Genomic DNA, 15,211 nt, shown 5'->3' with positions numbered 1-15,211 from the left:
CAGCCAGCCATTTGATGGACACATTTTGCTAGGATCAGATCATCAAGTTGGTTTCAGAGTAGGAACAGTACCTTGAGTAACAATCTTTGCTAGTTGATCAGCACGTGCATCGTACTCACATTCTGGTGTGGTGAGGGCCACGTGAGCATCTACATGAAAAACTGACAAATTAGTAACCAAAGATGCGTCCCATATATCCTCCCATAATTCTCTGCCCCAGACTTGTTTACCATGAATTTCCCAATTTTGATTTTTTAGTTAGGTCTTTACCCAGGTGCCCAGTGTATGTAGGCCCATTGAGCAGCCAGAGATAATCAGGGAAAGACCCTTCGATGAGTTCGGATTCTGAGAGTAACATGTAAAACGGTGGGAATCAGTTCAATGCAAGGCTTTATTGGCAAGTGAGAGAGGGCAGGGGAGAGCAAGAAAGGGGCCCAATTTACACACACACACACACACACACACACACACAAAGAGAGAATAACTCAGCTAGGGGAGGTGCTGCACTGGGGAGCAGAGACGTGAGTCATCTTAGTGGGGGGAGGAGGGAAGAGGGGAGGTGTGTGTGTATAAGTACAGAGAAAAACTAGTTGGCAGTCAACAGGATGTTAATAGTAGGCACATAGCTGTACTAATCTTAGAACAATATTGTTGCCAATATTTTTTCATGAGTATACGTTCTATAAGGTTATGAGGGGGTTGTAAGGGGAGGCCTGATCTTGTAACAGTGCTCTACCGTGATGCCGCCCCCCCCCCCAAGGGTCTAGGATTTCCTTCCCTTGTGAACAGCTTGGTTCTTATTTCAGTTCCTACAATGGAATGCTCTGCAATGCTTTTCCTGGCTAGTCCTGCCCCCAGGGTTTGCAGACTTCTCTGTAAACCTAGGTATTTTCAGGTTAGATTTTCTGTCAGTCTGCTACATTTTCTTGATGTTTGCAGGTGTTGTGAGGGAAAACCTGGCTGTACTTCTTCCTGCTAAGCTACCACCTTGGCTCCACCTCAACTGTCTTCCTTCCTTCACAGTATTACATTTTTCAACCAGTCTTATTCCTAGAATCAAGCTTTAGTAATCTACCTCAATCCCCCGTTTTTTTTCTTTTCCAACTCAATCTTATCAACTACAATATTGACAATCTACTCTCCTTTAATGTTTTTATTCTTCATTATATACAAGTGCAATTGTTTATATAACATCCTATTAAAATGTGTTGATGAACTCACCAATATTAATAGTTGATAAAAAAAAAAGCACACCAACTTTTTCATTTTTTAAAATAAATGTTTATTTCAAGTATGAAAAGTGATGTTTAAACGTCCAAATTGTTTTCAATGTAATAAGTAAAAAAAACAAGACTTTGGGAAAAAGTTTACAATTCAAGTACAAAATTTAACAGTACAAAATGGCACTTTTAACAAAATACTCAAGAATATATCTCAAAATTCACAAGTAGTTAAGATCTGCTAATATAGCTTATAAGCATAAGAATGTATTTACAATTCTAATGAAGTATACAAGTAGTTGTTGTCGAGGAATATGCTAACAGTTCTATTCAGCATTTGAAATACAAAAATAAGAAAAAATTAAACAAAACAATTACTTCATAATTATGTCTGTTGGTTCAACAATGTGGTAGCTAAATACTTTATGGTTTCCCTGTTAAGCACAATCAGGGTTCTTTGCATCAATTTATTTGATGTTTTTCTAAGCAAAGAAATATTAAACTTTCTCCCCATACAAACAAGATGTTTCCAAATGATGTTATTTAAGTCAGAAATAAAATTTATGACTGGAAAGCCTTCCTAATTGCAATAGTGAATCCACTGCCAGCTACAGAAATGAATTTTTAAAAGGAGAAAAGAATACAAATTAATTCTTGGAAGGAACAGCATTTGGACACTTTTAGTACAACACGCTGCTTCCTAACCTTTGTCTAACAAAAAGATAATTACTTTGTAGGACTGTCATATAGGCTTCTACTTCTTTTCTCCAAATATAACTTCTTGTAGGTCTGAAACATTGTTTTTGAATCGTTTGGCAGGTTCTGAACAGCCTTGCATTCATCCACACTCAATGTTCTCTTGTACACTCTTGAATTAGATACAGCATTGTCATCTAAAAGAAACAAATCATACTGTTATTTAATATTAAGCACCACTGAAGCATGGAATACTAATTTAATGACAAAGTAATCAGCTACTTTATTTTCATCTAAAAAGGTGTCAACGTAAAGCTCTACTTACGTATAGTCTATTTTACGATTCTCTTGTTCTTTGCTATTCCTTAATGTCCCACTTTATTCTACATGTCTTTTGATTTTATCATGTCAAAATGGATCTAATTATTTAACTCTCTATACTCACACTTCAACGTAGCTTTGAGTTTTGGTTTCAGTGAGTCGTATCTCACTTCAGTGTGTCTCAATGTCAGGTTTGTTTGTCTCTCGTCTTGTTCAATTCTATCTGGGTCAGCACCCTGGTTTATCTTTTCAAAGTAGTTTCTACCTCTCCCTATTTCAAAGTCTCCTGGATTCAATCTTTCCCACTTTTTGTCAGTATCGCTCTCTTCTCCTGCCTTCCTGACATATCCCTTTTCTTTTATGCATGTCTCTTTCCCTCCACCAGGGTATTATGTATTGCTCTATTCTAATAATGCCTCAATGCCCCTTTTCTAGAATCCATGATTTCCTTCTCTGCCCCATGAATTCCTATCACCACTTGGCTTTGTCTCCCATCTTATTCTTTCCCCAAATTTCTCTTCCTAGACACTCATTCAGTGTCCCAGTGTCCTGTATTCTTTTTCTTCTAGCCTCTTCCCATCTTTGTGTAGTGAGAGGTGACCTCAGATTAAGTTCATATAATTTTAAAGATTATGTACTCAAACCATAGCCAAAGGAAAACATGCTCTACAACCTCTAGCTGGTGCTGATATTTGATTCCTTGTATTCTTTCCTTAATTTCTTTCAACCTATGCCCATGTTCCTTCCTTATTTTTGTTTCCTCATGTCCCTGCTTCAGTGTTTGTCAATCTAGTTCCTCTTTACCTCTGTATCTTACATCCTCAGTTTCCCTGGTTTAATTTTTTCATTTTTGCCAAATTTGTCTCAAAATTACTTCTCCCTTCTATTTTCTTTAAACTGACAAATCAAATTCTAAATCCAATCAAAATAATGCTATCATTCTAAGCTTGTCATGCTTTCCATTACCAATTTCATTTTCTCTTTGGTTCTCTTGCCCCGTATCAGTCTGCTTTTAACCCATTTTCTCACCATTCTGGCATTCCTTTTTAGTCTTTCCCCCTCTATTTTGATTTTCAAAAATTTCTTATTAAAACAAGCATTTCCATAACAGCATAATTTTAAAAAATGATTGTACATGAAACTGCAAATCCATTATGTACAACTTGCCATTCCTTTCTAAGGTGTGTTTCATATTCCACCTCTCCTCTATCAACAGTATAGTTTTAGAATGAAAGTTTCTAGCTAAGAGGAACCCATTCCAACAAGACTCCTAGTTCTTTCTTCTTGCAAGTAATCAGGAATCCAGCTCACCAGTAAACAGGCTGTACTCCTCCTTTTTAAAGAATCACAGTACTAGAAATTTCTCTAGTCTTAACAGCTCTTTTTCGCCACTAGACTGTAATTTCTGGATATTTGTCTTATTGACTGCTGTTTTCTCCTTGCAATTTGCAGAGGACCTCAACAAATTAATTAATTTCAACAGAAACTTTTAAGCAACTTTGCAGAACTGCCATTTATAAACAGGCAAATCAAACAAAGCCTTTTTCTGTTACTCATGCATATACACTTGAAATGGACAGGAGAGCTGTCTAAAATAATTATTTAAAGAAAGCATGAGAAATAGACATTGTTTTCAAGGAAAATAGTTTGGTATAATAAACAAAATGTTTAAAACTTCAATTAAAATTTTAGGTATTTTCAGTATGAATTATGAACAACATGGAGAGAAATGAGCTTGAGAACAATAAAACTGGGTAAATTTATAACTGGCTAATTGTATCAAGGACAGGTGACTGTCACTGGACAAATAGATGCTGATCCAGAAGGTGCTCTCTAGTGACTAACATTTATGTTGTGACTTACATAAGGTATAAATGGCATAGTCAACCAAATTTCTAGATGACACAAACCTGGAAAAGATGGCTAACATTTAAAACAGGGTAAAATGAAAAATGAAACTTAACAGGTCTAAACGTTAAATCCTACACTTGGATTAACTGAATAAATAAGGACTGAGTTAGGCAAATTTAGAAAACATTTCTTATGAAAATTACCCAAGGTCTGGTTTTCATTAATTATAAAATGAATAAGTAAGCAGTGTGACATTACAGTCAATAAGAGATAATGCAATCTTGGGCTATATTAAAAGGATAACATCCAGATTCAGGGAAGCAACACTCCTGCTCTGCTCAGACTATATCTAGACTAGGACATGTTCACTTCTGGGTATCAAATCATACGAAGGGCACTAACAAACTGAATTATATTAGCAGTGACCAAAATAGCAAAAGGACTGAAAATCATGCCTTACTGAGATACGTCTGAAAGTACTAAGGGTTTAGAAGTATGTTTTTTGCTATAGTTCAGTTGTTTTAGTTGTGTCAGACTCCTTGCGACCCCGTTTGGATTTTCTGGGCAAAGATACTGAAATGGTTTGTCATTTCCTTTTCCAGCCTCATTTTACAAATGAGAACTGAGGCAAACAGAGGTAAATAACTTGCCCAAAGTCACACAGCTAGTAAGTTTTGATTTGAATTTCCAAATTAGAACTCAGGAAGACAAGGTCAGCACTCTATCCACTGCGCCATCTAGCTGCCCTATATAGAAAGTATAAAAAAGATATAAAAGCCTAAGGGTTGTCACCTGAAAAAGGGAGAGAATTTGTTCTGAGGTCTGGCTCTGAAAGCAAGTAACCTAACTACAGCAGCTAAGTAGAAGATGCAGAAAGATTCCGGTAAAACACAAAAGCAAAAAACCCAGCCATATCCTTTTGAATCAATGAACTTCCTTGGGAGGCAGTAATTCATCATTATTGTAATCTTTCAAATGTAAGCAGGATGGATCACTTGTTGAGGATTTTGTATAGGTGGTATTCTTATAGGTATAGTGTGGGCCAGATAATCTGTCATCCTTTCCAGCTAAGAGAGTCCATGATTCTGAAAAATTCTCACTCTCTAGTGTCAGACACCTACTTACCTTTCATTTGTCTGTTTTTGCTTTCTTTTTTATTTAGCTTTGCATCTTTGTACCCTTGATAATTGCTGGTGTACCTTTGATGCTCAATATTTTCAATGAAACAAACTATACATTCAAGATATAATGTCTTGCTTTTAAATACAAAACTCTGATTTCTGTCTCCACTTTTATTTAAAGCAACAATTCTACTAGTAGTTTCAATCTCTGTTTTTCTCCCCCTTCTTCATCAGAACTGTGCTGGAAACTCTGTTTTCTTGTCATTAAAAATAAGCACTAGAAATAAACCAAAATGAGCAAACAAAAACTTTGCCCACTTCAAAACACTGTGAGGGAAAAAAGTAAAGCACAAATAATAAAGAACAATAAATAAAGCATGTTATTTGCATTAAATATGCTCTACCCCAAATAAGGACAATACAGCCATCATTCCAAGGAAAGATGGACACTGAAACTGAGAACAGGTAATATGTCACCTTTATCTTTGACTGCTTCTATTTTCCTTTTCTTCTGAGGAATACATTTTAACCAATCTTCTTTTGTAGTTTTTATGCCTGTAAATGATTGAACTGTCATTTTAATATTTATTTTAATATATCTTAATTTGTAAATATTTCTAAGTTCTAAGATAACCATATTTAAAGTCAAAAAGTTGCATTGCATGCATACACAAAATAGTAGGGCAGAAAGTATTTTATAGAACTAAAAACAATATTAATCTTCACGATTTAAGTGGTCTCAATGAGAACATGTTCTAATATAAGTCTCTTTTGCAAGAAAATACTTAAAGAATATCTTGCCAAAAGGAAAAATAATGGTTTTTTCCCCTCTCTGAAGAAAAATTACCATACTTGGCAAAGACAAAAACATGATAGTACTACTAGATGACAGAAAAACCTTTTAACCTTGTAGAGAATATTTCTATAGTTCTTTGGTACACTGATTTGATAAGACTATAAAGTCTAATTTTAGTATTCTAGTGAGGTATAACAATGCATGTGTTAAATATTTTCAGTTAAGCTGAGTGATTTCCATATGGAAAAACAACTAAGGTGCCAAGTATACTACTATTTCAAAACTTTTATAAACCAAAATGTTTAGATAGAAGAAAATAGCAGCAGCACGGCTTATTTCAAAAAGTACAAAAGCATCACAAAGCATGGAATAATATATACCTGTCTTACGATAAATTACAATAAAATAATCTATCAAAAAACCCAAGGAGTACAATTTCCCTTGCTAATGTTTTTCTTTTGAAAACACATATCCCTTAGTAATAGACATGCTAGAACTTTTACATACTATTTCACATAATATTTATGAGAACTTTAGAGTTCTGGGGCATTAGTTTTTTAACATAGCAAAATAAGAAAATAATATATAGATGAAGAAATGAGGATAGAAAAAACCTTCAGTTTTAGTTACTAGTAGAATATGTTTGTTTTAAACACAATTAAAACTTTCTCACACAGTTGATTACAGTATCAATATTAGATCTGTACAATGAAACTGAGGGTTAAGGGCCTGGATCACTGTCACACAGCAAGTTTAGTGTCCTTGGCAGGATCTGAACCTAGGTCTCTCTAATGATTCCAAATCTACTACATAAGTGATGTTTCTCAATTATAATTAAATTGTATAACTGAATCATTAAAGGTAATATAAGGAATCACCTTTTTAAAAATGCCATACCTTGTACAGGAACTTGCTCCTTCCTGGGAAAAGACTTAAAATCTGGATGTTCTTCACTATTTCCATTCTTAAAAAGTTCTTCTGGACATAACTTAAATTCCAGCATTTTGGGTTTCTCAAATTCATCCTTCTCAAGTGAAAATGAATCTTGGATGGACTCATTACCATCATTACCACACTTAACTTTATTTACAGAACTCCTGGGTGAACAGTCTAATTTTGTCAGGCAAATACTTTCTTGTGCGGTACGTTTAAATGCAACTCTGTTCAAATACAGTTTCTTTTGTTCCTTTTGATCCTTTCCTTGGAGAGGAACTTGGTTATATTTGGTAATTTTTCTGTTTAAAATAACTACATTATCAAGCTGTTTTTCACCAACTTTTTCTTGTACATTCCTTGCAATGCCACATATTTTGGACTCTTTTGAATGATGGATCTTGCTTCTATGAGACTTACTGGCTTTATTATGGTGTGCTAAGTTGTCTAATGATCTTTTATATTTCCGTACATTGTGTCCCTCATTTGATATTGCACAGTTAACCAGTTTTATAGTGAGTTTGTTGCGCCATTCAGAAACATGTGGCCTATTTTTTTTAAATCTCTCACTTTCATGCCTTTGCTTTAAGTCTCCTTTCCCAATCTTTTCTTTTTGCTTTTGTCTCTGAAAATAATCTTGAGAAGATAGGATTTTATTAATTTCACATGGACTGCCATTAGACTTTGTACAGTTCAAGTTCACATTTGAAGTATTCATTATATCCTGGTGGACATTCCTTTCCAAGTTTGTGGACTTTGCATCTGTAGAGGTTTTTTCTTCACAATTTTCTTCATTTGTGCTTGAGAGAGATTCACATAACTTAGACCCATTTACTATAGATGTTTTCTGTTCTAGCTGATATTTTTTCTTTTTCTGCTCCATATTAGATACATTAAGTTGTTCCAACTTCCACTTTGGATTTCTAAATTTTGAGCAACCTGACTTAAATTTCCGTTTTAACTTCTCTGTTGAAGAACATTCCTTCTTAAGAAATTCTTTGTTTTTAATTGACCAAAAATGTGATTTTCTCTTTTCTCCATGTAAAGGGATTAAGTTTCTTGCCTTAAATATCTTCTGTGGATTTTCCTGAGAATCTCTTTCATTATATTTTACTATTTTCTTTCTAGGAGAAAAACTAGGCTTTTCTTTTTCTATGCCCTTTGGTGAACATTTTATTTCATCTTGTTCCATTTCAAGCAAACTTCTTTTCCCTTCAGGATATGCTGGAGAATTCTGCAAGTTATTCTTTAATGGGCTATTAATTTTTGTAGCAAGCATGTTCCTATCAGTAGCTGAGTCTGCTTTATAACTCAAGCTTTCTGAAAGAGAACTCTGGCCATCAAGCTTCTCTTCTGTTGCAATGTTCTTTCTAGAATCACACAGACATTGGGGCACGCCATCATAAACTGTAGATAGCCAACCTAATGCACAGCAATGAACATCATCTTTTCCTGTAGAGGGTACTATAGAATCCTGATTGACATCATCTCCTGTAGTTTTCACATCTGAACCACAATTATTTTGGACTTCTGTTATTGATTCCTTTTTCTGAGAATTTTCCAATTTGTCTAGGTTGTCATCTTCCTCACAGATTTCTTTACTCTCTTTAGGGAACAATTCTTTCATACATTCTGAGCTCAAGATTGTAATTTTAATTTGGTTTACTGGATCTTCAGAGTCACAGTTGCTTTTGATACTGGTTTCTTTATTTTTAGTTATTGAGTTCATGGTTAGCTGCAGTGATGAATTTTTATTTTCTGCTGGTATATTGTGTGTATCTGCACTTTCAATGCCATAAGGAAATTCTTCTACAAGTTCAGACAACTGGCCATCTAGATATTTCACAGATGCTGCCTCGTCAAAAATAATCTCATTGTTTGCTTGTTCAATATTTTGGACCATACAAGATAAAGGCTCTTTAGCGAAATCTGTGCTAGATATATCAGCAATTTCTTTAGAGTTAAGATCTGGCTGATCATCAGTTGACGAGCAACACTTACTACTAACAACTTCCATCTTCTCAATATTCTGTTCCACATCATTTTTTTGTTTTGCAATTTTGTCATTTGTTTCACAATGCTTTAACTTAAATGATTTTGAAGTCCCCAATGATTTTGTCCTATAAGATATTTTAGGTAGAACATTAGTAATTTTCAGCAAATTCTGCCCCTTAAAATTACTCACAGATTCAAACTTTGTTTGGTTCAGTTTCTCTTTAAGCTGTCTATTATCAATTACAGTGTTGTCTGGTAAAGAAACCTCTTTCTTATCAACCTGTGTTGAAGAGACACAGTTGAACATATTGGCTATTTGGGAATTATAAGACATATCACCTTCGACAAGAGAACAGACACTGGCAATTTGTAACAAGTCATCATTCAATGGAGTATCATCCACCACCTGCTTTGAGATTTGTTCTTCCTTGTTTTGTTCTGCACCTTGCCCTGAGCTGTTTTCATTGTTCAGAGAAGAGACGTCCTTTTCTAAATGTGATAGGTGTGGTTCTGACTTGCCTAGTTTTTCTTTCATTGTTTCAGATGAAAAACTTGAGTTTATGTCGGAATGTACTATTCCATCAGCTGATTTTACGTCTTGTAATTTGGAATCGAACTTATTAATCAGTGCAAAATTATTTGTCGTAACACAAGTTTCTGTCCTTTTAATAGTATCAACATTTGATGAAGCAACTACTTTTTCTTTAACTTGGTCATGTAAACTACACACACTGCCTTCTTGAATAACTGGGAACACTGATTGTAATGAAGATTTAGTTGACTTTAGAGGTTGGTCATTTGATGGTTTTGACTCTGAAAGGATTAAAGGTGAAACAACAGCAATTTGAAGTTCAATCCCCTTTGTTAAATTTAAATTTCCAGATTCATGTTTGTGCCCAATAGGAATACTCATAGTTGGCAAAACTGTTTCATTTATGTTTCTTATAGCTGTAGGAGATGACATTCCATCTGATACTTTGTTTTTTCCTAATTTGTCACACTTTTGAATGTTAGTGGATTCTGATGGTGCTTTTTTCCATAATGCAAGACATGCTGTTAGCTCTTCCATGGAATAATTATTATCCTTTGTACAAGATTTCCCACTAAGCAAAACTGAAGTCTTGTCCTTCAGTTTAATAGAATTATCTAAACCATCTGCATTTGAGCCAGTAGTCACTGGAATTCTTGCGCTGTTGAATTGTGACTGAGCACTAGTGACTTCTGTTTTTTGTTTTACTACAGAATGGATAGATTTATTACAGTCCTGCACATTTCCACTTACACCTTTTGCTGATGTTTCCTGATTCATTATTTTGGGAGTAAAATCTAAAGTTGTATTGTTGCTTTTAAGGAGATGAGAAAGAAGTTTATAATTGTCTTCTTTATTTTTCGAAACTTTTTGTCTTTGTTGGGCAACAGAAGTTTTAATCATATCCTCAGATTGTTCAGGTCTGTCAAACCTATCACCTCTATTAAAATCTAAGGGGGTTTGATTTGATACTGTGTGTGTAGGATTAATAGTTGATAGGATTTTCTGACACATAGGGGAGGGTTCCTGAAAAAGCGCATTTACATGCTCTGTTTGCAATTTTCCAGAATAGGCAGAACTTGGCAAGGCTGAATTGCCTTGATTAATCTGTCTGCAGCAATCTACTTCGTTAATACTTGTGTTCAGTGTGTTGTTAGTTTTATTTGTATCTTCTGTAGACTGCATTACTGTCAGTGGTTGATGTTCTGAATTAATTGACATTAACTGTGGAAAAGACTGATCCTTAGAAGGAAGTTGCAAAGACATAGCAGGGTTCTGTGGCAAGGAAGAAGAATTAAGTGTTTTATCCTGACTTTCGGAAAGAAAGGATTTTTTAATTTTAATTTCTTTTGCTAATTTCAAAAATTCATTTTTCATAGCCAGTAATTTTCTTATATCCCTAAATAACCCTTCTTTTGTTATCTTGGAATCACTTTCTTTTGCTATGTCAATTTCTGAATTAGTGGAATGACTACCTTCTCTATGAGAACCACCACCTTTTACAAAGGTACTACTACTGCCTTCCCTGAGAGAAGCACTACTTTTCCCAAGAAAACCACTACCTTCTCCAAGAGAAAGACTGTTTATCTGATTGCTTGGTCCTGGGATTTTGCTCAGCAATTCAGAAGATGCATCGCAAAGACTTGTTCTCATTTGTTTATTTTTATAGTGTGGTATTCCACCAACTGCAAAAGAATTGCCTGGTTCATTAAAGGGACAGTTTGTTTCAACATTCAACTTCTGATGGCCATTTTCATTAGTGTTCTGCCACTGCTGTTGACAATCTCTTCCAAAAACTCTTTTTGTTTCAGAAAGATGTACTTGCTGAGTATGTAAAACTTCATTAGATGGATTTTCAGCTAAATATTGACTATTTTTTTGAAAAGATGGGATTAATCTAGAGTAGTAATTAGGAAGATTTCGATTATTGGTCTCAGTAACTGTACTAACAGCTGCATATTGACGTGACTGTACCATTGGATATGGTGGTGGAGGTGCTGTAACAGCTACACTAGGGTTTAAAAGTTGATTATTTGTAACCTGTAATGGTGTAGCTGAAACAGCAGGTTGTTTTTGAATGTTTGTATTAGAGAAATTGGTTACTACACCTCTTTGTGAATCAAGATACTGACTTGGTTGATGAAATGGCAGAGTTAGTCCACTGGATGTACAGGGTGGTACCCACCCAACTTGCTGTTCTGTTGAATATAAATTAGATGCTTGATTTCCTGGATACAATGAAGGAACTTTAGAAGGATTAGATGAAAGCATCTGTAGCTGCATAGTATAGGTATTTGATGAGACATACTGGTCCTGAGATTTAAAAGCATTATGTACACTACCTCCAACACCAGTTTGAGATGTCACACCAGACAATCCTCTGCTGAAAAAGATAGAATCACTCACTGAAGAACTTAACCAAGAGTTTTTTGGAGCTACAAGTGATCTCTGTGAAGTCTGATCTGGTTGACTTGTTGGTACTACTTTCAACTGTGAAAAAGGAATTCTTTCAGTGGAAGTTTCTGGGATGACAACTACCCTACTAGACATATCTGGGTGAGAAGCTTGCTGAGGATGTTTAGAACTTTCAATATTATGATACTGCAGTGATTGTAACGTTGCATTTTTATTGTTAGAGCAAACAAATACCTCCTGATTATTTCTAGAATAGTTACAAGAACTCTGAGGTGTTAAGGTACGGGGACTTAAGGCTTTTCTCAGAAAACTTGATTGGCTTTCTAAATACAATGGAAGAGCAGCATTATCTTCTGGTTTGGTATTCCAGTTCATTGTTCTTTTGAAGATGCACCCGTATAGTCCACATCAGTTGTTTTTTAAATATCAGTAATCTGAAAGACAAGTAAATATTATCCTTTCTTGGGTAATTGTTCCTTAAGGAGCTTATATGACAAGAATCTAAACTTTCTAGAAAAAAAGCTGGTTGCTATATATATAAAACATTCAAGCTTTATTGACTATATTTCCATCATTTTCTCTATCATAGGATCCTGAAACTAGTTGTTCCATGAAGGAATAAAGATTGCAGGGAAAACAGTAAATAAGGCCAACGTTAAAAAAAAAACAAAAAACCCAACCCTTTCAGTCCTGATAAAGGACAGGTAAAGGACAAACGCAAGGTGAATGTCACTTTAAAGATGTTTCACAGATCAAAATTACTGCTTTTTAAAAAGGTCTTGACACAAAAGTTGTTTCAATGCTTCTTCACAGTATGGATATGACCATGGGCAAAACTGTCATGTCTGCTATGGGAGAAATGAAAATTACTACATTTGTTTGTGTCTGATGAAGGTGCAAGGAAGAACAATTTCTGTAGCAGCAGCAAGGACATTAGCTGCAAACAGATTCTTCCTCAATCCTGAGTTAGAAGCAAATCTTTTAGGTTTTTACACTAGACATTGTGAGAAATAGTTAGACAAGCAAAGTATAAGATTTGAAAAAAATAGCAAGTTAAAAATTAACATGTGGTTACAATAAGTTGAGCAAATGTTTCCCACTGTTAGGCTTAGAAAAAGTGAATTATTTAGATCCAGACAATATCCTATGAGCCCAGCCCATCTAAATCAGGGGTTCTTAACCCAAGGGCCATGAATTTTTAAAAATATTTTTATATTGTATTTTAAAATAATTGGCTTCCTTTATTATATATTGTTTTATGCATTTAAAAAGATTATTCTGAGAAGTCTGTGACAGAAAAAATGAAGAATGTGAGTTAAATGCACTTGCCTACCATCACACAGCTAGTAAGTATCAACAGCAAGACTTAAGCCCAGATCTGATCTACCTACTACAAACCAAAAAAATAACAACTTTTACAAAGCATTTGCTGCTGAATGAAAGAAACTATTTTGTAGTTGTTTAAGGAAAAAAAACAGTAAAAACTGGTAACTGGTTAGATGAATAGGCTAGCTCTTTTCATGTATTCCATGAAAAATTCATAATGCAATCATTATCTAAATATAATAGGCAACATTATAAAAGTCACAACATAAGACCTTTCAGATCAATGAGAGGAATTCTTAATTAAATAAAGAGAAGTAATCACAAAGGATAAAAATTGAAAGTCCTCTGCACAAACATTAGGGCTGCTAGAAGAGAACAGAATCTGATAAATTGGGAGGAGGGAGGGAATCTTTGCATTAAATATCAAAATCAAAGCCTACCATCCACAACAAATAGGGAATTAACACAAAAATAAAACTAAGAACCAATCCGAATCAATAATCAGAAATTTATGTTAAAATAACTTAGGTTTTACCTCATATCCAAACTAAAAAAGGATAAAAGACAAAAACAGGGTTGTAATCCCTTTGGTAATAAAGACAGACACATGAATAACCTGTTGGTAGAGCTGTGAATTAAACTTAATATGGAAAATAATTTGGGACTATTAGAGATAAGAATATTAATCTATTCATAATCTTTGATCCAGTAGAGTATCCACTTCTAGTATTCACTAGAAATATTTCACTAAGAAGATCAAAGACAGAAAGGCCTCATATACATCAAAATATCACAGCACTTTTATGACAGCCCAGCCCCCCAAAAAGGGAAGAAATTATTTTAAAAAGAAAACAAAGTAAATGTCCATATAATATTATGCCAAAATAACTAATAAATGAAGAATTCAGAGTATCATGATAAGACTTGAAACAATCAAATAAAGTAGGTAGGAATACAATAACATCAACAATAAGATTAAAAGAAAAATGGTTCCAATAAACCCATAAAAGGTAGCACCATGAAAAAATGAGAACAGATATTCTACAACTTTTTTTACAACTGTGCCTATTAAGAGAATTCATAACTAAATACAAGATAAAAGGAGTTGATAATTAGAAAAGGGGGAAAATATTTGCATCAAACATCACTAGTCTGATACACAATATATATGGGGAACTGGCACATTTCTAACACTAAAATTGATTCTTGAATAAATAAGTGGCCAAAGGACAGGCAGTTCTCAAAAGAATTGAAAACCACTAGTGACTATACATGAAAACATGCTCCAAATGACTATGAAGAGAAATTTACCATATACTTCCAAACTACCAAAGAAGAAGGGTTGTGGTTGACATATTTTTGGTACAGATGTGAATTGCTCTAATGGTATGGAAAGCAATTTGGAGTCATGTGTGGAAAAAGTACCCTTTGATCCACACATCCCACTCTGGGATGTATATTTCTCCAAGGAGAAATCACTAGCAAAGTAGATGTCCAATATATGAACCTAATTTATGAATCTAGCCACAAGGGAAAAAATGGCTATTAAGAACTCAGAGAAACCTGGGAAAATTTGTATGAATTGATGATCTGAAAACAAACAAAACCAATGTATAATAAGTAATACGGCAAATGAAAATGCTGAAAGGAAGTTGAACACTAAATAATTATAATGATGAATCTTAGCCCCAGAGAAGAGATGAAATAATACCTCCCTTTGGTTGTGAAATACTGCTTCCATCCTAGAATTCAATCCCTACGTAGGTTCCTTTTCACTCATTGTTTTTCTACACTACAGGTGAGGGCTCATGCCCTAATCCTAACTTACAATTGTATTGAGACTTAATTCTATGTTTATGAATGGGTTATCACATTTAAAGGTATCACTACCTTTTTGCCCCCTTGATCTTCTACTTCTTGTCATATAGTGTTCCTGGAGAGTCTGGAGAGGTACAGGATTCCTATAAAATGGATAACTCTATCAGACAGACTGATAATACAGCAAGAG

General features: G+C 34.4%; 1 protein-coding gene across 3 annotated transcripts in view; it reads right to left on the bottom strand.

Moving 5' to 3' along the window:
* Nucleotides 1-1,273: 1,273 nt before the first annotated feature.
* RESF1 (retroelement silencing factor 1) overlaps nucleotides 1,274-15,211 on the bottom strand; it is a 51,645-nt gene continuing 37,707 nt past the window's right edge. For 2 of the 3 annotated variants that reach the window (XM_036759056.1, XM_036759057.1), the window contains exons 3-6: nucleotides 15,094-15,164; nucleotides 6,903-12,311; nucleotides 5,687-5,764; nucleotides 1,274-2,113 (exon numbers count right to left, since the gene is read on the bottom strand). In XM_036759056.1, the coding sequence (XP_036614951.1) occupies nucleotides 1,947-2,113; nucleotides 5,687-5,764; nucleotides 6,903-12,252 (5,595 nt within the window). In that variant the 5' untranslated portion in view covers nucleotides 12,253-12,311; nucleotides 15,094-15,164 and the 3' untranslated portion in view covers nucleotides 1,274-1,946. The remainder of the gene's footprint in view (nucleotides 2,114-5,686; nucleotides 5,765-6,902; nucleotides 12,312-15,093; nucleotides 15,165-15,211) is intronic. The other variant, XM_036759055.1, reaches the window with a different exon arrangement.

The sequence above is a fragment of the Trichosurus vulpecula genome, chromosome 5 (genome assembly GCF_011100635.1).
Source record: "Trichosurus vulpecula isolate mTriVul1 chromosome 5, mTriVul1.pri, whole genome shotgun sequence".
In the NCBI taxonomy this organism is placed as follows: Eukaryota; Metazoa; Chordata; class Mammalia; order Diprotodontia; family Phalangeridae; genus Trichosurus; species Trichosurus vulpecula.
The sequence above is the reverse complement of the archived record's forward strand: the minus strand, read 5'-3'. Positions and strand labels throughout refer to the sequence as shown.